Genomic DNA, 25,345 nt, shown 5'->3' with positions numbered 1-25,345 from the left:
AGTAACTACTGGTTTACTAACGATCAAATGAAAGACATTCATTGGTTTCTTTCCAGTTTCCTACTCAGTGGGCTCCATACAAAATAGCACAGGGATTTGATTCTTCAAACAGTACATTTCATTGTTAACAATTTAATGTAGAATTTTACAATGTCCTAGTTGCATATATATATATATATATATATATATATATATATATATATATATATATATATATATATATATATATGCCAACATAATGTAGCTTAATATCAGTTTGGAATCTCTTAACTCGGTAGTCATGGAGATGAATGGAACTAAATTGAACACATGGAGATTAAGAAGAACTATGCTGATGAGGACAATAAAACACACCACAGGAAGCAAAACAAACCCCTAAATAAATCTTGTGCTGTACAGTGTGGGTTAGTAGATTGTCAAAATGCTTTATTAAGGATTTCTTGTCAGGAAATGCCAATTATCTTCAAGGCATCATGGTAAAAGCAACTCTTTTAAAATGAATCAAAGAACTGCCTTTAGACACAAAAAACCACAAGCCACTTGTAGTGCAAAAACTGCTCTACATCCCACAGCATGACACCCCCAGAGCAATATTCATTAGTGGCAATTAGGGATTCAAATGGCTTTTACAAGTGACTCTTAAATGATCTTAACATTTAAAATGCTAGACTAAATAAAAAAAACTCACACAAGTTTTAAATAGAGATAGGGGTGGCAACATATTTGTTACCGTGTGTACTACAAATATAACTCCCACTGCACTAACAGTGCAAATCAACAGCAGTTTCACATTTTTACTGAAGTTTGCAAACTATCAAATCTAGAAAACAGTGACGTTCTCTGCAGGTGAACAATACAGCACGACATAATGGTCTCATAGTCTTTTCTTACAGGTTCTGCTTTGATGCAAAATCTATGCAGTAACAGAGGTGACTTAGAAATTCATTGACAAGCATTTTGAATGCTAGTCTTTCTCAGTGTCTATATGGATGAAATACCTACAGCATCACAAGATACACTAGATCTAAGAAGAATCAATCCTTGGGAAAGACCTTTCTAAGTATTTCTAAATGTGGTTTTATAATTCTGGATAAGAGAGAAGTAAACTTGATAGAACCAGGTTATTCACTGTGTGTGTTCACCTCCCTAAGGGGTTTTATTGCAGCGTGAGGTCCGCTGTGCCTTTAATAAATCACAATCCCAACAACCATGGTTCGGCTTGCATTGTCTTACAGAGCGCATAAAAGGTAATTTTATTAGACTACTATAAATCAAATAAATAGCTCTTGGAGTCATTTTTCATAAAATCGCTCGCCAGTCAAATTCCTGCAGAGATAATCTTGACACTCAGTTATTACTTAGTTTAATTAACAGATACTTTTCTTACAGCATTCACTCTACAGTAGTATTAGTAGGATACTAAAAAAAACAGTCGTCTATTGACAGCTTGTTATTTGCACCTACCACTGCACATACCTTGCCCTCAGAGATTTAAACTGTCAAAATGCTCGACATTCCAGTTAGATAAAAAACAAAGGCATACGATTCTGTGCCACCGTGACAGGTATCAAGTGGATTTGTAATTGGATATGCACGTTTTGGGTATAGGACACAAAAAAGGTTATTGTTTAGCCATGTACAGTAATATTACCTATGTGACCTGTATACCGTTGCTCTTAATCTCATGCTATTCTAACTACAGCATCTACTTGATCAGTTTCTTTTCGTTTTGAAAGTTGATCCTGGTTTAGCACTTTCGTGGAGTTTCAAAAAATGTATAGTTGCCCTAACAATTGAGGAAATACACTATATAACATTAAACATACCCTTTTATTTTTTTCTCGTCTGCTTAGCATATTCACAGATAAATAGGTGAATATGTTTGTTTTTCCAGTTGGAAAAGCTATCATTAACCCCTTTACTGTAATGTGTTTTTCCCTGGACACTTGTGAGCCTTGTTATACGGAGGGTCTGTAGATCCTTGTTGAGGTCCTATTTGGTAAAATGAGGGAGTAAAACTGATTAGGATGCCTCCAGTGCTGCTGAGGAACTTCTTTATTGTGCATATAGTCCCTGAACATAATGCTGTTGAATCTGAAGTCAGTGCTACGTCGCCTGGAAAACTGTTCTCAATCTGGGCTTTTGGTGCAAACTCGTACTTCCTTCCTGGAGAGTTGTCTGTATGATGCATGTTGCTTAGATACACAGGAATGCTTCAGTCATCCAGCGCTTCACTTAAACCAAGATTTATTTTTGTAGTGCTATAAAAGAAATGTGTTTAAGATGATATCCTCATCAGGTTACATGGATCTTCTCTGTTTATATATATGTACCCGGCCTCTGTTTCAAGGGAAAGGCAAAGTATAAAATGATATACTTTATAAAAAAATGCCAACACCATGAAGAAAAAATAAAAACACACACACACATTCATTCTGCCTGACAGTAGCTGGCAATACTCTTTTCAAATGCCCACATTATGGTAATAATATTTCCTAACTCTCATGGTATTGGAAAAGGCTTTTGGAAGTTGCTATGATTGGCATTACCATGTAAAGGGTTGATCCTCTAGGTTAAGATATCATATTGCCCCCCCACCCCCTACCCCTTGCTATTCTGGATCAATACGCTGAGCTCCAGGCTGGTGCCGTGAGCGTGGCTGGATAGCAGGGTTCTTTGTGAACAGATGAAGACAGAGCAGACTTAGCATCTTAAGTGGAGAGATCATGATGTTTTATTCTGTCAGGGTGATTCTTTAATGATCAGGGGTTCCCAGGTCTACCCGCTATATGTTAAAAAATATATATAATTAGCATAATTGCCCTTTTTAAGTGCTTACAGATAACCATTGTCATGTACTATTTAATTTAGCAAGTCCTAAAACAATGTTTTTTTGTATTAATGTGCCTTGGAGTATATTAGATTAAAGTTGTGTTAGAAAGTGCTCGTTCATTTTTACAATACTAAAGTGTTCCACAGTATTGTGCACTGCCCAGTAGAGTAGCATAGTAACGTTCAATGATTTTTTTAGACTAAACTGCGCTTTAGATCCATAACCATTAATTTATTGGGAGTAATTGGGTTTTTGAATAATTACTCAACCAACCATAAACTTTCAAAGAAATATTTACTAGTAGGAATATACTAGATTGTACATTTGTGCCTAAAACATATAGGTATAGTGGTAATCCTCCGTAACTATTAACCACTCAATTGTGCCAAACTTAGAAATATTAATACAAACTTAAATTCATTGGCAAATGTTTTGACTTGAAGTCTATTTTTAAACTTTTGTCATTGAATTTTAGTTTATTTTAGCATTTCTGTAAAGGTAATTCCCTATTTAATATGTAGGGCCCCATTTTTGAAATACGAACACTATAATCAACCGTTATGTAATTGTGACTGCTTCATTTTCCTCTTGTCCAAGTACATTTAAGTTTATATTGCATGTCCTTAAAGGTGGGTTATTTTTAAATACAGCCATTTTAAATACAGCCCAATAAGAGACAGTGACAAGTTGAGCCCATAGGGCCCAATTCAGTTAACATGTTTTATTAACAAACTGAGCAAGTCAATTTTGAACTAATTTGGCAACTTCAGAGGCATCGAGCCTGTCTGCTGGGCTGTCTGTGCTTCCCCACTAAACTGCTATTACCTCCCTAATCAGCTACAGTTAGTCTGCCACACTCAAAACTCCCCTGACCATTTTACTTCTCAACTTCATGGCTTTCCCTGCCTCTCTTTAGTCTTATTATATCCATCAAGCGTGTTGCTTGACACTGCATACGGAATCCTATGATTTACAGTCCTTCAGAAGTAACTTTTATACTAAATATAGCACTGGGGCTGACATTACAAGATGACAGAGCCTATTGATTGGGTCATTTTCAAGAAGAACTTTCCATTTGACCCTTTCACAAACCTGGGGTTTCATCTCACCCAAGTTTTCCTTGAAAAATATTTTGTATTAAAGACAATAATTACGAAAAAACACTAACAAAGTGCAGAGCTTTCCCCTGAAATAATCACTGTTCCAGCTCAGTTTTGTTACATATTTTCTTTCTAAACTTGCCCAGAGCTTGCCCTCTCCCTGTCTTTTAAAGAAGAACCCAGTGAATCTGTTTGTTCAGGATTTAATTATCTCATTTTACCTGTTAAACCTTGAGCGGTATGGCCCTCCAGGACGTTGATTGGACACCCCTTTTTTTCAGTTTATGCCACTGTCACCCCCACCCCCCCCATCCTATTGAAGCAGAACTGTGGGTGAAGGGCAGTGTATACAAGGAATGTGTGAATGAAAAAATAATATTGATATGTTTACTGGATTTTGAAAAATGGATGCTACAGTATATAAACTCTTAAGCCCAGGCTTTTGGTACAAGAAAGCACATTACATTTTAATTCTTCAGGGCTAGTTTAATTAGCTGCCAGTCTTGAGCTGCTTTTGATTGAGTTGTAAAGAAAGAAAAAAAAAGATTCATATTTCATCAGCTCATGCTTACAAGTGAGATTGAGTTTTTCAGTTTTAAAAAAGGCAATCTTAATTAAACTTCCATCTGATGGGAGAAGAGAGAACAAAGGGAGGGAGAGAAATAAACGAAAGCAGCACATTAACAACATTGAATTGTATTGTACCATTCGGAGGAGAATACAATTTCCTCAACGGGGCAAGATCAAAGAGAATGTATTTAATAGGCCCCCACATTCTCCCCTTCTACAACATACACTTGCAGTACAGACTGAAATCTGCAGAGAATCTAAAAAAAACATGTCAGTCCTAGGAAGCACAACTGGGGTCAATAAATAGCACAAGAATAGATTTTTTTGGTGCCACATATTCTTTTCTGTTTAAAAGTTTTCATTTTCACAATTTCTGAACTTTTGATTGTTATTTTATAAGTGCATATTTTTTAAGTCGTTAATGTCTGCCTATCATCTGCCCCCTCCTCTCAGAATGTCTGCACTTAGAATCGGCCTGCGTCACATGACTCACTGCAAGACCCAGGACTGTACTTGCAGCAAGCTGATCTGTATAAAGATTGAATCACGTGACATCGGTCTCTCGCAGAGATGATAAGGCTTGTAGTCACAGCAATCAACTTGTGTGATGTGGCACATTAGATGGGATCAGTGACTGGCTTCAAGGTTTTTATACCTGGCTGGGCACAAGAATAGGTTTTCTGGTGTCACAGACAGTTAAGGTTAAACCATATGGAACAGCCATTCAGTATTATTTACCTCACGTATGAGATGAATACCACTTTTCACACAAAGGATATAAAGGGGTTTACAGTATACACTATTCAATATCGTAATGGGACACAGAACTGAAAAACTTATTCACTTTAGTATATTATTTATATGCAAGTATATAATTAGCGGCAGTTCATAATGAAAAAAGTATTGCATATTTATATTTTATATAAATGGAGCATTTTTTCTTTCTACCTAGGAAGCTATATCATTGAAACAAGAAAAGCATTCAGCCTTCTATGATTCTTTTAAAAGCTTCTTAAACACCTGAATTTGACTTTGACCACAGACAGGATAATAACCACGAATACATCTGTAATGCTGATAGGATGGCTGTGCAGCAGCAGCAGCTTTCACAGAAACCGCCTTCCCGCTCCTGCCAATTGTGGAAAGTGAACTGCTTTTAATCCTGAAGGGAACCTCCTCCTTTTTGAGTTTAAAGATTTAAATCCATTTTTAAAATTATTATTCTGGAGATGTACTTAACAGAAATTATTCTGTTGCAGAAAATAGAGTGACCTACTTTGGAAAACAAAACAGATACATTTTGCATGCATCTTATTAGACATTCAAAAAAGTATCTCTCTCTGGTTATCATATTGCATTATCATTATTCCACACATTTTTTCCCCCAGGAACCATGAATATGAAACTGTAATAAAACATGATAATTCAGCATGCCTGTATTTCTAAATTAGATTTTACTTTTTTTCTTTTTTTTTTTTTGGTTTTTGCCTTCTTAACCCAAAGCTCATTATAAAGTGACGTATCCCACTGAGATAAGTGACATATTTTAAGAGATATGTATTGAGATTGTGTGCTTAATTAATGCAGCATTAATTAAAATAACAGTCAAAAAGTTCAGAAATGGTAAAATAGTGAAAAAATTCAGAAATGGTAAAAACACTGAGTTAAAAACATTTTTTGAGATTTAAATTATACATTTTTTTTAAACAACATATTTCCGGATTTAAAAAAAAAAAACTAAGATAAGTACATTTCATATACCACACCATGTTTACATTTTATTGTACTCATATACAGTTAGACAGTAATCATGTTGCAAGTATAAATGCTGCAGTCTATCAGTTCAACATGAATCATGCCGGGCAGATGTGTAAATCTGAATAGGTACAAGCCTGTGCATTGGATAAAGGTGTCTGCCAAATTATTATTATTATTATTATTATTATTATTATTATTAATCGCTAGGTTTAAACCGTTAACTGGATTTTCTGTTTTCTTGTCCATAGGCACTGTACAGATGTTGTCTGCTGTGTGATCTTTGTTGTTGTCATCCTGGGCTATATTGCATTGGGAACTGTGGGTGAGTAAAGGATCATTAAAGCAACATGTACTCCTACCAGGGTTATACACAATATTAGAAGCACCTGCCCTAACACTCCAGTTGCTTCAGGGGATGTTAAGCAGATTTGAACTCCAGAATGCTCCACAGTTGACAGAGGCTGTTCTTTATGAAGCAGTCATTTGTGCAGTCTCAGATACACACAGAGCCTGTGAACTGCACTCCTGTCTCTTTCAAACAAGCATGGTTACTGATACAGGCCTGAAACAGGGAGGTGCAGCCTATATATTACAGAATACATGTCAGGGATGTAGTTTGCCATTTTAAATGATTCAGTCATGGGAGGGACATGTAGTTTACACAGTGCATTACAAAACAGACCAGTGCCTCACCACTTGACACTACCACACTTTAGAGAATTGTGAGGGTCTGGAACCAACTCCCCAGTAACGTTGTTGAAGCTGAAACCCTGGGATCCTTCAAGAAGCTGCTTGATGAGATTCTGGGATCAATAAGCTACTAACAACCATGTTGCTAAGAATCTAGAAGTTCAATCTACCTAAATGTATGCAGTTTATAAATTCACAGCCGATGGCCCACATATAACACATCAAGGATTATGGTATATATAGAAAGCGGGCCTCAAGTCTCTGAATTTTTAAACAGGGGTTTGGAAAACATGAAGGCAGCATAGGGATCTATACATAAAAACAAGATTGTGTGAAGATAAAAGAGCAGTAAGTCAGATTGAAGAACATCACTTCCAATGGGCATCTGATTCTTAGACAGTGGAAATAGAAAAAAAGAGTCCTGCAGGAAATTGCATAGATGTTTCCAAGGCTCTCTGCTGGGAGTGTCTTAATATTTTATGTCTAAGGCTGTGCACAGTGTAGGCATTTCTCCCATCTCATTTCTCTGCCAGTTCAAAGCGGCTTTCAACACAGCTGTTCCATTTTGGGGCCTGTATGGAAATGTCATATAAGATGAATGAAAACACTGATACACTGCCTGCATAGATCCTGCAACAGTGACTCATGTAGCAACTCGTGCAAAGAGCCAATAATTAGCCATCTCTGCAGATTTCCCTGTGTGTTTTTTCTAGAATCTTAGTGCCACCAGGAGGTGCAATACTGGCAGGCTGTGCAGTAACAAGGCTGGCCACTCAGATGCCCTTTTAATTAAATTAACTGTGGGGGTGCACAGAGTACGTTGCTGTTCAGCATGCTGCATATTTGTTGCCCTTTTCTGCTTCCATTTGAAGTTGTGACTGCTGATCCTGTTAAAATATACTGTAAAGCAATCTATTCTTGTATAGAGTTCCATTGCAGGGTTTTTCAAAAAAAGAACTTTTAACAAGTGAGCAGCGATCTGAGCAGGATTACAGAACACTCTGTCGCCTTTGTTGTGTTCATTTGTCACCTTTATATGCACTTAACTGTTGTTTCCTTTCCCTGCTCCTTTATAGGAATGAAAAGTGTTTGAAATGCGATTTAATGGTGCTTTTAATCTGGATTGTTCTAGTTTGGGAGTTGAGAAATAATTTAATATAACCTTATTGTGTGTTTGGTGCTTATGAAATATTTTGCATTCTGTGGCATACAGTATATGGTTGGTAAATTTATTTTTTAAAAAGCAATTGTGGTGGATTATATTTTAAAAGCAGTTATGCCGGTCCAAATGAGAAAAATATCTATTATCTTTACAAAACTAAAACCAAAGCGTTATAATACAAGGCCACATTCTCAAGTTGTTTCCTGTTAATTCTGTAATATCAAAGTGAAATGTTCTCCTTTTTAAGAAAAATAAGTTAATAAAAGAATTAAGTAAACTTGCTTTTCTGTTTCCTGTTTTAATTCGGCAACCTCATCTCCATAAATGCATTGCCTATACAGGACAGCTCCAATCAGTTACAGTGACTGTCTGCTCATTAAGGTCATTAAGGGATTTCTGAGCGAGCTGACCAGGCAAGTTTACACAGCAGAGTGAGAACAGATAGCATCCATTCAACACGGTTTAAGAGATTTAGGAAGAGTTCATTCCTCCATATTCTGAATACTGATTCCAGATTTTTCTTCTTATAAAGCTGACTTATTGGTTGACGTCCTTAACCCCTTAAGGTAAGCAAGGAATTGAGCGCTTCTTCAAATGGTTTCTTCTTAAAATACATTTGAGAGCGACTCAAGTATCACGAAGAGGAAACTGACCATTTGGACGACCAGATCCAACCTGTCAGTAAATTGCAAAAATAAGAAAGTTAACATTATTTTATTTGTGGGACACATATGTCCCTTGTACCTCAAAGGGTTAATTACGAGTACACAGTGAACAAAAGCCAACTCTGATGCATTTCTACCAGCGTTTGTCAAGCTTACTAATAAATATGAAAACTGTATTTTCATTATTAAAGTGTGGTCGCTTTTATCTGTGTTATTGTATTTATTCAGTGGCGCTGATTACATTGTATAATTTTATTTTTTTGCATTAAGGGTCAGTTTATTGGAAAAGTGTCAGAAATTGGGTTAGGTTCACAAGCGCTTTTTACCATAACAGTAAATGCATCACACAACAATAGCTGTTACACTTGCATCTCTTTTTTGCTAGCAGTATACAGTATGTTTTCTCCATTAAATCTCTACCAGAATGCAGAGTGAAGTCAGTAGATGTTAATCGTTTTAGTCTCAAATGGTCTTACTACTGAGAATTGTACTTAAAGTTTTTTTTTTTTTTTTTAAATGATAGAATTTATTAGTGTTATCCTGGGAAACCCTATCGCGTAACTGAACAACAGTGAGGTCAATTCCATTTTCGATGGCTTCTTCCCAGCTTGATTTGATGACTCATCCTGCCAGGCATGCTGGCCCCAGGTTCAAACCAAGTTTTTTTTCTGTAGATGATCTAATCCTTGCATTTTATTTCATTAAGAAACGGCCTGCTTTAAAAGAGAGATCGATACTGCCTTCTTCCAGAGGTTAAAAAAAGGGGCATAACTGAGCGTGTCCTCATTCAAAAAACAAATCCTGCAATCCATTTATTTTGAAGACTTGATCAATTCAGATTTTACACAATCTTAAACTTCTCTTTCTTTGCAGCCTGGATGCATGGAGACCCAAGGAAAGTTATTTACCCTACTGACAGCTATGGGCAGTTCTGCGGCCAGCAAGGCACTCCGAACGCGTGAGTAAAAGTCATTGTTAAGCCGCTGTGCAAATTTACCATGGTAAACTGTTAACAGTATGTGGCAAGCTACTCTTTGGGTTCTATAACCATAGCTAGCAGCAGTAAGATACCTCTCTAGAGGAATATTGCCTCGTTTGTTTCATTTGCCTGGATGTTAGAAACCTAGCACTGTATTCTGATATTTTATTTTCCTTAAATAAGAAAGCAGCAGTAACGTAAAACATCGACTGCATTACCATTTACCGCAGTGAAGCGATTCCACTTTAAATTATCTTCAGGTCAGCATCTGAAGTTATGATGATACTGTCATGTACTCATATGGAGTAATGGGCTGCTGCAGCCAGTACTCCCACATGGACGTGATTTCCTTATTGAGACTAAAGAGCCACTGCATGGCCCACAGGAATGCATAATGTCATTTTCACCAGTGTTAGAGCTGTAAGATGCTCAAGGCTTCCTCTACCGGATACATACAAACTGATTGTTGTTAGGGAGCGCAATATTGCAACTTTGAATGCTGTGGATCAAATGTGATTTAAAATCACAGTGTGTGATGTGCCTACTGCATGGCTGACAGGCAGAGGGGGTGTCCAGAGACAGGAACAATAAAGGCTCACTTTCAAGATCAGTTTGCACCTCAGCCCCCCTTCCCCATAGCTGCTGGAGGATGGATAAGGAGATTGACAGTTGCAAAAGCCTAAAGAAACGGTACAAGAATACACACACAAACATTGTATGAAATGGTTGGTGTTATTTTCCATAAGCATCTGTCTTAATGTATATAGCTATAGTAAGTAGTAAATGAAATATAAAGGGAGATGACAAATTCCAGGGGATGCCAGTGTCCTCACATCTCATTGTGTTACATACTGGAGGTTGTTTAGATTGCCCTGTGTTCCATCTATTTTTATGCATGGGTGTAAATAAATGCATCAGTCTGCACCGCTGTACTTGAGTGTTAAGCAGAATGAATATTATAAAGCTAATGGCATGTTCAGTGTAATGTTGCTGGCTGCAGATCACGCTGCAATTCGATGCTGACTTGAAACTGGTTTATTCACCCTTAATGACCGCACATGAGCTTGCGTTCCATTAGGTTTATGAAACCGAATTAGCAATCGGATTTGCTAATCAAAATGATAACTATTCTATTTAAATTTACAGGGAGGGACCTTCCTTTAATCTGTATCTTAATAAGCCATCATATGTGTAAAGTTGTTTAATGCTTGTGGTGTGCTATACTGCACTATTGACGTTTTAAAGGACTTTTTTCCAGCATGTGTAATAAGTAATATGGATGTATGTGGTAAACAGACGAGCAGTGTATTAATTACTTAGCCACAGGATGTTGTACATAAGAAGCTGAATTAGTCTTGAGATGTGATGCATAGTATAGTAGATATATTTTAGTGTTAAACCCATAGCCCTGGGAACTAAGAAAAAAGTTACGTTAACGAGCTGTGATCACAACACTATAGTCATATGTGAGAACAGCAATTTCGAATACACTTTGTACATTACAAATGTGATGCAATTTGCTTTCTGATGACTATTTCCAGTAAAAATGTGGAACCTCATTAATAATGAAAGCCAAGCTAATTCGAGATTTTGGTTTAAAAGTCTTGCATTGAAAGTAGTTTGCATCGTGTGTAGCTTTTGGGTAATTACCTCACATCTGATCTATTTATTTTGATGGATACCTTTGTCCCTCAGTCCATTAAATAGAAAACAGTACAAAATATCAGACTGATTCATTCTCTAATGTAAGGTTCTTCCACGCATCAGGAACTTCTGAGTTTATTTTTTTTAGTTTTTCTGATAAATTCTGCAGTGTTTGTTCTTCCAGGCAGAGACTGCATATGGTACTGCATTGTGTGGACAGTGGCCAAATACATGTCATTTCTAAGCTTGGATTTAAAAAAAACAAAAGTTTTTAAATATTATCATATTTGTGATGCCAAACTCTCTTCACATGTGGACTTGAACACAGGGCTCAGTGCATGAATCGGCTATCCTCAGATTTTATGACACTGGTACGTGTCACATGATCCTTGGAAAATGTGATCCCATCAGCTTGGAGTGTTAGGAACCCAAGTAGTTTTACCTGAGAAATTTGACAGTACCTGTTAAAATAGTTCAGTGCTGGGGGCTCCCGAGTGGCGCATCCAGTAAAAGCACTTACGTAGAGTGCCGGATGCACCCTATAGTCTGGACGTCGCGAGTTCAAGTCCAGGCTATTCCTTTGCCGACCGAGGACGGGAGCTCCCAGGGGGCGGTGCTCAATTGGCCGAGCGTCACCCGGGGGGAGGGAGGGTTAGGTTGGCCAGGGGGTCCTCAGCTCACCGCGCACCAGCGACCCCTGTAGTCTGGCCGGGCGCCTGCGGGCTTTCCTGTAAGTTGCCCGAGAGCTGCGTTGTCCTCCGACGCTGTAGCTCTTGGGTGACTGCATGGTGGGTCTGCAGTGTGAAAAAAGCGGTCGGCTGACGGCACACGCTTCGGAGGACAGTGTGTGTTCGTCTTCGCCCTTCCGAGTCAGCGCAGGGGTGGTAGCGGTGAGCTGAGCATAATAAAAATAACTGGCCATTCCAAATTGGGAGAAAATAATAAAAATAATTGGCAACGACTAAAATTACAAACAAAAAAAAATAGTTCAGTGCTTTAGCTGAAAGCAGATTGGCCAAACTTTTGTACGTGCATTGAAAGCTTTACAATACAATTCTCAGCATTGGAATCGACAGAGCTTGAAGGTGATGGCACCTTCTGATTTAGTGAACAGAACTTCAGTTTAAAAATGAATACACTGCTTGCCAAGAAACAATTTAAAACCATCTAGAAAGCTAGAGAATGGCTTCAGAACTTGTTCAATTAAAGAAAATCCCCCAGGCCCCTTCCTGCTGTAATTCTATCCTTCTCTAATGATGAACATAGTTGAGATCACCAGGAATCACTTTTCATTAAGTGCCACTAACTATGCTGTAATTGCACTGGCGTAGCACAGTAATTACACATTGGTTGTGTAGTTGCAGTGCAACAACATGCTTCATTACAAGATGAAAAATGTTCACAGTTACTAGCGTATTGTAATTATACATGAAGAAAAGCATAGTAAAAACCAGACAATCCCAGGTGCTTCTACTCCTTGCTACCATCCAGTGGAGGCAGTGTGGTCCAGTGGTTAAAGAAAAGGGCTTGTAACCAGGAGGTCACCGGTTCAAATCCCACCTCAGCCACTGACTCATTGTGTGACCCTGAGCAAGTCACTTAACCTCCTTGTGCTCAGTCTTTCGGGTGTGATGTAGTTGTAAGTGACTCTGCAGCTGATGCATAGTTCACACACCCTAGTCTCTGTAAGTCGCCTTGGATAAAGGCGTCTGCTAAATAAACAAATAATAATAATAATGAGGTATTAAAAAAAAAAGTGTTACTAAAATATCTGTGCACAAATAAATGTCATGTTTTCTACAGCAATATAAATGCTTGCTATATATATATATATATTGTGACAAAGCACAACTCACTCGGGTTCGTGCCCCTTTAAAAATACGACCCAGAACAGTGAAATGGAGTTTTAAGCGCTGGTGCGCTATTTTTAATAAACACAAAAATCAAACAAAATACACAAAATAAACACCTAACTCCTCTTGGAGCACTAACTCAACTCTCAGGAACACCCTGACTAACGCGGGACAGCTACGCTGTTTTCCCGTCCTTCCCAAAACCACAAACTTCAACACACAGGTTTGACACCGCACTTACTTTTTATCTCACGACTGCCAGGAAGCAGAGCACACCCTTCTGCCTCCTTCTCCTCAGCAGCCTTGAGCAGACTAGCTGCCTCTCTTAAATACCCTGCACCTGGTTTTAATTTAACAATAGCTACCAGGTGCAGGGGATAATTAATAATAAAACAATTAACAAATCAATGAAACAATAAACCAAAACAATTAAACTAAACAAATGTGCATTTGCACATGTTTTCTGCAGGGAGGATTTAACCCCCTCCCTGCTGTCTCACAATATATATAATGCCAGTTTTGAAAGATGCAGACTGAAGTGCTTCATTAGTGGATTTCTTAGCTATTTACACTCCACTTTTAGGATGGGTTGGAAGGAAGTCGGAGAACTACAGTACCAGGTTCCAGGTTAACCTTTTGTATCTTTTTTTTTTATTATTATTATTTAGGAACAAAGCCATATTATTCTACTTCAACATTCTGAAATGTGCCAGTCCTGTAGTTCTCATAAACCTACAGTGCCCAACGACACAGGTATGTGAGAATGTGAGATGGAAGGGTTAAAAGCAGGTTGAGCTTTAAGATTTCTGCTCATGAAGCAAGAGTGTGTGCTGGGAAATGCATAGATTCTACTGAAATGAGAAAAAAACTCCCAGCAGAATAACATTGGAAAACAATGCTAAACCTCGTTGTGTATCAGCAATAATAGAAATGCTGAATGGGAAAATAGCCTGTCTCTTGCTTTTAGCAATTATTCTGCAGTACTTATTAATAAGCTATATGATATGTTATTACCATTAACAAAGTAAAACGTTATAGACAAATTAGTATAGTAGATCATTTTAAAATCCACACTCAAGTAATCTGCTTTAATTATTACTATGAATTTCCTATCAAACATTGTACTGTATATTCAACATTTAATTACAACTATCCCTTGTTTTTTCTTTCCTTTCTTTTCCAGCTGTGTGTTTCCAAGTGCCCCGACAGGTTTGCAACCTACTTAGACATGCAATATGCGTACAGATACAACAAAAGCTACTGGGAATATTACAGGCAATTCTGCAAGCCAGGGTTTAACAATCCAAGAAAGGTAAATGTACAGGCAATATATATTTTTATAGGCAAAAAAAAAAAAAGAATAATCCACCGTTGGGTACGAGGGAACATCACTGGAGTTACATCATATACTTAAAACGTTTTAGTCCTGCTATGTAAAGAGCAAAAATCAATAGCATTGTTTAAAAATACTGACAGAAAAGATTAAAAACACTTGCAGGGCTGGGTGAAAGGATTGATCTTCAAAGTGCTTTGTCTGGGAGGAACCTCAGGGTGCCCTCTGAAGAAACTGTCAGCCTCTTTTTTTTGTACCAATTCTACAAGGCTGTAAACGTCAAGGCTGTACGAAGCCATTTAAACTTCAGATAGAGATATTTCATAATCCCTAGATTCTTGCTTTTAAAAATATGCGTAATGAAAATGGGATCATTATGCTGTGTACCTTTAAGTGCTGTGTTATTGTGCTCCAAACACGGTTTTATCAAAAAGAGGCTCCTATTAGGCTACTGTATGTTCACAATAACAATATCTGTATGCATGACGACACTGGTATTATTCTTTTCAATAATCTTCCTCGTTCTGGGAACGCTTTTGATGGACCCATTTACCTGTAAATTCCACCGAATTGTCACTGTCACACTGAATTGAATTCGCTGCAGGAGACGAGAGTCATTACCAGCTTTAAATTGATACCTATTTCTTTAACTGCCATAAACTGCTGACAGCAGCAAGTTAGATCACTTAGGGGTCTATTCATAAAGGGTTGATGCTTCTTGAAATGAGAAAACAGGAGTACATGATCGGATTTCGTCCTATTTAACGGCAGTTGCTATTCATAAGAGATCATTAAGATGTGCCGTTAAGCCCCAACGATTTTCATCTGTGAAGGCATGTTTTTAAATTGAGAGAAAGGTTACGATTACCTCATTAGCATAAAGTTTTCATTGGTCCTGGTTCACAACCTGCTATTCATAAGAGTGAACGACATCAAAATGCTGTCGACAACTAGTAGTTATTGAACGCCTTCTACAGTCAAGTCTAAACTAACGACAGTCTCGGCAGACTATTTTTTTAAAGACATAGGCTATTTTATTACTGCACTTGCTCTGTTGTACAGTTTGACATACCCGTGATTAACACTGCCTATTTTGAAAAAAAAAAATCTGTAGCTTTATATGAAGAGAAATGTTTAATACAAATATGTATTCACACAATAACATATTCTCTGGCATAATCATTTTGAAACAGAGCTGTGAAGCGGGGAGCAAGTGAGAGACTGAGAAGAGACAGTTATTTTATTATTATTATTTATTTGCCATGATCCACGGCTGACAGCGATCCTTTTCTTTGTGTTCGAAATGGAGTGTTTTTTTTATTTTTATTTTTTCACACACCACAAAACAATCTATTTTGTGTACAGTGTTCAATACAGCGTGAAACCTTTACATAAACGTGATTCACTGATTCATAAACATAAACTCGCCCCTGACTGATTACCTGCTTTAAGCGGGGTGTATTATTATTATTATTATTATTATTATTATTATTATTATTATTATTATTATTATTATTAGAATTACAGTATTATACCGTGCTTTTTTTATCTTATATGTGCGTATAGAAATGTGTTTACCAGCGTTGCCAAACCAAACGAAAATACAAAGTATTTATTTAATTTTTTTTTTTTTTTTTTTTTTTGTAAATTATGACTTCATAGTAGGCTACTGTTGGTGGATTACTTTTTTCTTTTTGTAACAGCTACCGACACCACCCAGGGAACATTAATAATGCTGAGGATGTCATCAAAAAGAGGCAGATTTTCGTTCTTGAATGACTGTATACCCATTCATAAAGTGCTTTTAAACTAAATGTGTTTTATTATGGCTTTCGGCAAGTACTTTTATGAATAGGTCCCTTAATGTGATGTGCCAGTCACTGTGATAACATCAAGCAAGCTTCTCAACCACAAAGTTTTGTTTATACTGCTAAACGTTAAAGTACTTCTGCAAGAGAGCTCTTCATATTTTAAGCTTTTAATGTTTCTCAACCTGCTGTCTGTGTACATAAGCTTTAGGAACATGATGGCATGTATGTTTTTCATTTTTGTAAAAATAAAAAAACAAACAAAAAAAAAAACAGCTAAATACAGGTGCATTTTGGTGTTTTAATATTATTTTCTTGAGACCCTTGAAAGTGATACCGGTATTTGATTTGTTTACACCAAAAGCACTGTTCTAAAACTAGTAAGAAACATCTCAGCTGCAGTTGTGTAATTGTATTGCTAGGCAGTGGTCCTGGGGGAGCTCAGTGCTGCTCCTGTCCCACCACTCTCATTGGAGGCTCATACAGTAATGCAGGATATAACAGTAAAGATGACTGGCCAATGCCACCTTACATTTGCATTTAACATATAGATGTTTTGTTTTCTCATTTTGCATTCACATTGAGTTATACCCAAATGGAGCCCACGACCTCCCCACAGCCAAACTGAATATATCGGAGAAGGGTGGAAATAGCAATTGTGGCACACACAGCATGCAGCACTGGCATAACGGTAGAGAAACAAGCCAGCAATGTGACCTGCATCTTCTGGATACAATGACTATTGTTCAGTCTATCATTCGCAAGGGCAGTTCTACTACATATGCTTTATAAAGTGTGCTTGTGCATAGTAAAACAACAGTAATCCCTCTGCTTCTTTTCAGTCTATTGGAGAAGTTCTGCGAGATGAAGATTGCCCATCAATGATAGTTCCAAGCAGGCCATGTAAGTTCAGTACAGAGCAGACAGTATAGGGGCTGCATTGCCAGTGCTCTCTACTAGCCTTCAAATTGCCATCAGCTTGTTTGTTTCAGAAACTTGTATAGTTGTTTCATATATGTGGCCGAATTATTATTTATTTCCTACCAGAAAACAATCTAAATACAGAACACAGACAGCAAACAGATAGGGATATCACAGATACACAAGAAACACTGGATGGGATGAGTAACTTTTTTCCTCTCCTTAGATTCTTTACTTTTATTAAAGTTTATTTTTTAATTCTATAGGATTTTAACTTGATTTAGTGCCTGGTGGTCAAGTACTGTATTGCTGTTAAATAGTTTTGTTTTTTTTTGGGGGGGGGGGGGGGCTGGTTCATATATTTTTTATGATTACTTCAATTCCAGAGAGAAAACGTTTCAGAATAATTAATTGATCTGTTTGTTTCAGTTCTTCAACGGTGCTTTCCGGACTTCACCACCAGAAATGGGGTGCTGACTGTAGCCAATAAAACTACCTTCAAAGATGGACGAGGTAAAACGAGAAACGTGACCGATCTCAGAGAGGCTGCCAGGTAAGTTCAGCGCTTCCCACGAAGATATCTACTAAAAATGAAGTGCTGATGGTCAGAGGCGTTTTGTGATGCTGTTTCCTAACTGTGATAAATTACAGGCAATTCAACAGTGAAACACCAATAAGTTGGGTTATTTTTTTTTTTTAAGTTACCGCAAATATGTATTCAGTGAGTTGATAACAAAGATATTTTTAAAAAGTATTTAATCTTGTCTAGTTCTGGAGTGTTTTTTTTATTTTTATTCTTCAAGTCTTTTATACTTTGAGCTGATAGTACATTTAAGAAAATACACTGTTCAACACATGGTCAATATACTTGTATGTGAAAGCCTTTGTAGTATTTATGGTGCATGCTTGCTATAAATCTTGAGTCACCACCTGTACCTCGTTTTAAAACACAAACTGTATTTTTATAATACTTCCTTAGAAGAAAAAAAAAAGTAGCGTCTAACTTATATGTAAAGCGTGGTGCATTTTTGCTAGCCTGCTTCATCAATTAGAACCAACATTACACCTTCAGTAAATGTTTCTTTATCACGTGATCAGTTAATAACACTTCATTTAAAATGGTCTTAATAATGGCGTAGCTAATACTGTATCAATCATTTACCGTATTACAATATAACTTGTTAAATAAACAAAAACATTTATTAACCATTCATGCATGAAGAAAGAGCTGGATACCGTAAATGCATTATTGATTGTGCAAAGTAAAAACTGTCTGATAACATCCATCACAAGTGGGTTTTTGACCTGTATATCTCGGCAGAACCGTACATACTTTAGCACTATGCATATCTATGTAATACAGTTTAACATTCATGCGAGGAACTTTTAACAAGCAGAGTGCTTTTCTTTTATAGACAGGTTACAGCTATTCAACAAGGAGGTGAAAGGTCTCAAATCATTTTTAACTCTTAACAAAGCTCTAGCACTGAGCTGACTGCTGACTAACCCCCCACCCTCCCCCACCCCACCCTCCCCCACCCCCCCTCGGCATGTTGCAGTCTAGTCGTCCCGTGGGGCAGATCTGGCTCTGTGCGTTTCAGGAGCATGCTCCATTGACCTGGAACAACGCTTGCCTGGGGTCTCTCACAAGCCAGAGAACGTATGCCATAATCTGCAGATCCAGCCCCGAGACTAGGAACTTCAATCAGACTGTACACGACACAAAACAGAAAGCCTGAAGCAGAAACTAGGAATCTGCTTTAGTTAGTTAGCTGTTTGATTTGGTGTACAATACTGCTGCTTCTTCCTGATATTGTTTCATGTTTCCAGCAAGGATGCACTGTCGGATTACTCCATTCTTGACAGTTTTCTAATCATCTCTCAATAGCAGTGCTTGACAGCCCCATCGGCAATCCCAAAACGAAAGCTTTGCTCTGTTGGAACCGTAAATAGCTCGTATCTATGGATTGTAGTTATTTCTGAAACTTTTTTTTTAAACCAGGGACTTTTTTCACAGGTGAAGTAGGAGCATGTTCCATTAAACAAATCATAAAAAAACACACACACAACATACTGATAATCAATAAACAGCCACCTGAAATGAAACCATAAAAAAAAACAACGCTAGGGTTTTAAGGTGACACCCCTACTGATATGTATTGTTAAAATTTGTATTCATTATATAGTCAAGGACAATCTATAAAAATCTATTTTTACATTTAACTTTAACTTTTTATATTCAGCATTTTGTAAGTAATTGCACCTGCACATAAAGTAATAGCCAAAAAAAAAAAAAAGGCCTGCTAAGGATTGCAGACCGGTCAGGGGATATCCATTTCTGGACCACTTGTATCCTCTGGATCCCTGACTATTGGTCAAATAGGAGACACCTCACACTGTGGTCATGTACAGGTATTTCAAAATAAGTACAAAGCCTTGAGAAAAACATGGGTCAAAACCAACCAGCATGCCTCCAGTTACTAGCAGAAGAGGTCCTGTAGGTTAATAGACATTATAGCTGCTTTGCCTTTTGTTACTGTACTAATATGTCAAGCAACAAGCTAGTGTACTAGGTGTAAACCTACAGAAGCAGTATAACAATCCTCTAATACTGAGCAGTGTTTAGCCCTTTCTTTATCAAACTACAGTTAACCATACATACAGCACCATATAGGATTAAGAGTGTCTCTCTCTTTTGCTCTCTCTCTCTCACACAGTGGTATAAACAGTGTTCTTGATGCAAGAGAAGTTGGAATAAAGGTTTTTGAAGACTATGCTGGCTCCTGGTATTGGATTTTAATGTAAGTTGTCGGGTTCATAACAATGGAAACTAGGAACTAATACTGTAAATTGTACTCGTTGACCAATAAAATCTCATATCCACTAGGTGGCAGTGTTTCACCACAAGCCTCTGGTCCTTCAACAGTTATTTTGCTATGTTCCGACATGCTGCAGGGAGGGAGGCAGAGAGTGTGACAGTACTCCATTATACGAGTACCAATAACTCAATATAATGCTGAATTGAGAAACCGTGGGACTACTTTTTTACAGTTGTGTAGTTGCAGTTCAGTTACTATGTCCTTATTTCGTGTCATGTGTAGATGTAACACGAGGCCCCTTTAATAGAGTGTTACCGTATAGAACCTGTATTCTTATCACACATGTGAGCAGGCCTGCCCAGTAAAGGCTGTGTACCTGTGTTTCTCTCCAGAGGCCTGGTCATTGCGATGGTGGTGAGCCTGCTGTTTATCCTCCTCTTGCGCTACACAGCCGGGGTCCTGCTCTGGGTCATTATATTCGGGGTGATCGGGGTCATTGGATATGGTGAGTGTGCTTGAGCACTACTATATCGGTCAAACAGCTTAGTGCATGTAGGAGCTCATGAGTTAACATGCAGCTAGCTCTGAAACAGTAGCACGTCTTACTTTACTGGAAGCGGTGCCAGTGTTTGCACTGGTGCGCAGGCTTGTGGAATCCGTGCCGTTGTGCATCTAAATGTATCTGTTGTGTTTTTGTTCGACAGGGATCTTGCACTGTTACTGGGAGTTCAGTACCCTCCGAGGGAAGCCAGGAGCTGGCGTCACCATCTCAGACATCGGCTTCCAGACAGACTTCAGAGTCTACTTGCAGCTCAGTCAGACCTGGCTCATCTTCAGTACGGTTTAGTGTGCCATGGAGTGAACTAGAAATGCTCATGTTTGAAACTTTTTAACTCACACTTCATTTAACACGTCAGACTTTGGGATTGCATACAAAGGTGACACAGATGGGCAGTGTTAAACGGACATATACATTGTCCTTACTGGAACAGCCCAGGAGACCTGGGCATTTCTAGACACTTCCAGTTTTCAGATAAAGTTGATTTTCATTTGTGCCATTTTTGAGGTGACGTACAATATCGTCCAATGGTAGGGGTTTAGGGACGCATGTGTCACTCTCTTTTAGTAACTGGACTCTGCCTGCTCAGCTAAAATAAGGTGTCAAGTCGTGTTTCTGTCTGAGTGCTATTAGTGTGTCCTAAAGCTAGATAATTGAGGAGGCAGATAGATCTGTCCTTTCAGCTGAGTAATGCATTTCCAATACTTTCTCAGTGTCCATCATCGCTGACAAATCTATCTGCTGTGTGGTCCAGTGGTTAAAGAAAAAAGGGCTTGTAACCAGGTGGTCCCCGGTTCAAATCCCACCTCAGCCACTGACTCATTATGTGACCCTGAGCAAGTCACTTAACCTCCTTGTGCTCCGTCTTTCGGGTGAGACGTAGTTGTAAGTGACTCTGCAGCTGATGCATAGTTCACACACCCTAGTCTCTGTAAGTCGCCTTGGATAAAGGCGTCTGCTAAATAAACAAATAATAATAATAATAACAGATAGATCTGTCCTTTCAGATGAGTAATGCATTTCCAATACTTTCTCAGTGTCCATCATCGCTGACTCTTGCAGCTGAGCAAGTTTAATCTGACTGCCGCAGGCTGGCAAACTCATTTTTGTTGAGTAAGCCTTTTTGTTATAGCCAAGAACTTGACCTCTTACAGAAGTTCATGAATCCTCTCCAGTAATCCAAGAAAGAGCCAAGTCTTTTAAATCACTATCATTCATTTACCTCTCTGTAACTAGAGAGTGGTCAGCTTTCTTTCCTGTTACAGCTAATTGTTAAAGTGGGTCAAAAAAGATCATTTGAATTATTATTCTAGCTTTCTGTGGACTGTTACTGGACTTTGGATGAATGAGGGGAAGTTGTCAATAGTGAGAGAACCAAAAATGTGTAACACCCAGTCTCAGAGACTCGAATGCTGTTGCCACTGCTTCAAGGTTACCATGTCTTTGTTTTCTTTTTAGTGATATGTCTCTGCATTATTGAAGCCACTATCATACTGATACTGATTTTCTTGAGGAACAGAGTCCGCATCGCTATTGCACTACTCAAGGAAGGAAGCAAGTGAGTAGCTTTCATTATGCTACACACCCTGCTCTTGTAAACATGGAGGTGATACAACATACCAGCCGTTTCAGTTTATCTGGATGTTTGGATTTTAAAATAGTTGGCACCGTGTTCAGTTAACGTCATCCATTGGTTTATTATATCTGTCCCATGTAAACAAGTTGACGATTACCTTAACTCCTGATTGATTAAGCAGCAGTTTCAAAACCACTCCTGAAAAGGAAGCTACAGTGTGTCACAAGGTGCTTGCGTAGCTCGTGGTGTAAAGGGGATGGGATTGGTTATGGTTACAGGTGGGTCTTTCCCATGGATGTGCTTGGGTAGGTCTCTTAGGGTTCACCATTGCATGGCTAGAGTGTGTTTTTCCCATGGGACTGAACTTTGATTGATGTTCTTAATTAAATTTTAACAATTTAAAGCAGAGAGACTGAACCTGTTTCTTCTGTGTTTCATTACAGGGCCATCGGGCATATAATGTCGACGTTGTTCTACCCAATCATCACCTTCCTTCTCATAGCGATCTGTATCTCATACTGGGCTGTCACTGCCGTGTATCCTTCTCCTGCTCTGTGACAGGAAACAAGCCAATGCGGGCAACTCTACGGCACTCTCGTTTCTGATCGATCTCTTGGAATGAAGCGTTCCCTTTTAGATCAATGCAGCAATCACACACTTCAGCCATTTGGTGTGCTAAAATAAAATCCTAAACCAAGATCATTTAGTAAATATGAAAGACAGATTTACCATCATAGGGGTTGTGGTTTTACTGAAACTATATCTTTACACATTACCTTAACCAGCCTATTTTTAGATTCTTGGCTTCATCTGGTGAACCAATATACAAAGTGATGCCAGCCCAACCAAAGTGCATGTATGAAAACTTCACATGTGATCCTGAAGTAAGTGATCCTTTAATAATGTATTTTAATGAGTTTAATAAACTTAGCTTAAACGGTATTCTTGGGGTCATGTTTTACTGTATACTGTATACTAAATCTCAACATGTACTGTCAATAAGGTGTCCATATTGACAGTACATGTTGAGATGTTACCTGCTTGGACCATTTGCCTTGTGAGGGGGAGTCACAATTGAAAATGGTGGCATGACTCATCTTCAGGATATGCTACAGTACATAGCCTTAGAGGGTATGTCAGAAATATAGTGGACCTTAACGGTTATTGAGCTATATATTTATCGTGTTTCTTTTTTTGACAGACTTTCAACAAAACGAATGTGACCAAGTTGTGCCCCCGCTCTCAGTGCACGTTTGCGTTCTACGGTGGCGAGAGCCTTTACCACAAATACATCTTCATCCTCCAGATCTGCAACGTCTTCGTCTTCCTGTGGCTGGTGAACTTTGCCATCGCTCTGGGCCAGTGTACTCTCGCAGGGGCCTTCGCATCCTATTACTGGGCATTCAAGAAGCCAGGAGACGTCCCTGCCTACCCACTCTTTTCTTCATTCGGAAGAGCAATAAGGTACCCTTTGGATGATGCATTCAGGCAACCCTGCACTACACCTGTAGTTTTTTGCCTGTTTCAGAATATTGAGTCTTGTTTAAATCTCAGTGAAATACACCTTTGGCTGAGAAATATTTTGGCAGGAGTGTCTTTGTGCCAGAAGATGGCGCTATTACTCAGATGGACTCTCTTCTGAAATCAGTTGTATTGTACAGTGCAGTACAGTATGAATTCCTAACTGTAATGTCTGTTCCTGAATACTAAAATTTTTTTTCCAGATACCACACAGGCTCGCTGGCTTTTGGATCTCTAATTCTTGCCATTGTTCAGTTGATCAGAATCATTCTAGAGTATTTGGATCATAAACTTAAAAGTAAGTCTCATGCCTGGCTCTTTTTTTTATTCCTGCTTATGCATTCAGGCAGTGCTGCACAACCATTGCAGTACAGTATGGCTTCCAAAGGTTTTAAGTGATTTGATGTTTGCAATTGCCTGACGCATAATAGAGCTGTTTATTTGTTTGTTCTTATTTTTACGGTGACTCAGATTGCGTGTGTAACTTGTTTCTAGTTACTAGAATGTCTTTGACAACTACAAATGTATTTAAGTTTTAGTGGGGAGGAAACTGGAGTGCAGAAATGTTAAAGAAAAAAAAACAATCAGATATCCACTAGGGGGAGCTGCAACACCAGGGAGAATAAAAGACATCACTACAAAAATCAATCCTCAAACCCTTGTGTGGAATTGTGCTGTTAAACAGTCATATTGGAATGCAACCTGAATATTTTAATTATTATTTACAGGTGCACAGAACAAATTTGCCAAATTCGTGCTATGCTGTCTGAAATGTTGTTTCTGGTGCTTAGAACATTTCATTAAATTCATGAACAGAAATGCATACATAATGGTGAGTCTGTGAGATCATTGATTCTCTGTTACTTAAAGCAAAATGTTTTTTCTTGTAAAAAAAAAAAATCCTCATAAAAGAAACTGTTAGAAAAAAAAACAAAAACAGAAGCAAACTTTACAATGGAGGCAAACTGTGTAAGCATAATTTATTTTGTTAATTTAAGGACCTGTTTATGTACATCTTTATTTCTTGCTTAATATGTACAGTTACCAAATGCAAATACACTAATATTATTCTCATTATATTTTAATTGCGGGATCATGTTTCTGATACTGTACAAGCTTATTATTATTATTATTATTATTATTTTCAGATTGCAATATATGGCAAAAACTTCTGTTCATCAGCAAAGGAGGCATTCTTTTTGTTGATGAGAAACGTTATCAGGTAGCTTATTTTTGCCTTTGTTTTACATGTTTTTGCAGTGTATAGAATTAGTTTCCAGTCTGTGCAGATTATTTGACACTCTCACTCTCTTGTCTATAACAGAGTTGCAGTACTAGATAAGGTTACAGATTTCTTGCTGTTCCTGGGGAAAGTTCTCATTGCAGGGAGTGTTGGTAAGTCTTTTTTTTCATAAAGAGTCATTCCTACTTTAAAATCATGTACAAATGTTAGGGCGCTTTGAAAATATGCACTTTTGGGGTCTGCATGGTTGATAAAAAAAATGCTTTACTATGAATTACTTTATTGTTGCATTTAACAGTAGAGTAACTGCA

At 38.0% G+C, this 25,345-nt stretch overlaps 1 protein-coding gene across 6 annotated transcripts in view; it reads left to right on the top strand.

The window, feature by feature from the left end:
* The window catches only part of LOC117417087 (choline transporter-like protein 5), a 72,350-nt gene that overhangs the window by 39,220 nt on the left and 7,785 nt on the right, over positions 1–25,345 (top strand). For 3 of the 6 annotated variants that reach the window (XM_059034953.1, XM_059034954.1, XM_059034955.1), the window contains exons 3-20: positions 6,510–6,583; positions 9,652–9,736; positions 13,923–14,007; positions 14,438–14,566; positions 17,238–17,298; positions 17,746–17,869; positions 18,732–18,764; positions 20,034–20,117; positions 20,528–20,640; positions 20,840–20,971; positions 22,153–22,252; positions 22,714–22,806; positions 23,067–23,154; positions 23,472–23,734; positions 23,995–24,089; positions 24,520–24,623; positions 24,940–25,013; positions 25,116–25,186. In XM_059034953.1, coding sequence (XP_058890936.1) covers positions 6,510–6,583; positions 9,652–9,736; positions 13,923–14,007; positions 14,438–14,566; positions 17,238–17,298; positions 17,746–17,869; positions 18,732–18,764; positions 20,034–20,117; positions 20,528–20,640; positions 20,840–20,971; positions 22,153–22,252; positions 22,714–22,806; positions 23,067–23,154; positions 23,472–23,734; positions 23,995–24,089; positions 24,520–24,623; positions 24,940–25,013; positions 25,116–25,186 — 1,808 coding nt within the window. The remainder of the gene's footprint in view (positions 1–6,509; positions 6,584–9,651; positions 9,737–13,922; positions 14,008–14,437; positions 14,567–17,237; positions 17,299–17,745; positions 17,870–18,731; positions 18,765–20,033; positions 20,118–20,527; positions 20,641–20,839; positions 20,972–22,152; positions 22,253–22,713; positions 22,807–23,066; positions 23,155–23,471; positions 23,735–23,994; positions 24,090–24,519; positions 24,624–24,939; positions 25,014–25,115; positions 25,187–25,345) is intronic. The other 3 variants (XM_059034956.1, XM_059034957.1, XM_059034958.1) reach the window with 1 other exon arrangement.

The sequence above is a fragment of the Acipenser ruthenus genome, chromosome 12 (assembly GCF_902713425.1).
Source record: "Acipenser ruthenus chromosome 12, fAciRut3.2 maternal haplotype, whole genome shotgun sequence".
In the NCBI taxonomy this organism is placed as follows: domain Eukaryota; kingdom Metazoa; phylum Chordata; class Actinopteri; order Acipenseriformes; family Acipenseridae; genus Acipenser; species Acipenser ruthenus.
The sequence above is the reverse complement of the archived record's forward strand: the minus strand, read 5'-3'. Positions and strand labels throughout refer to the sequence as shown.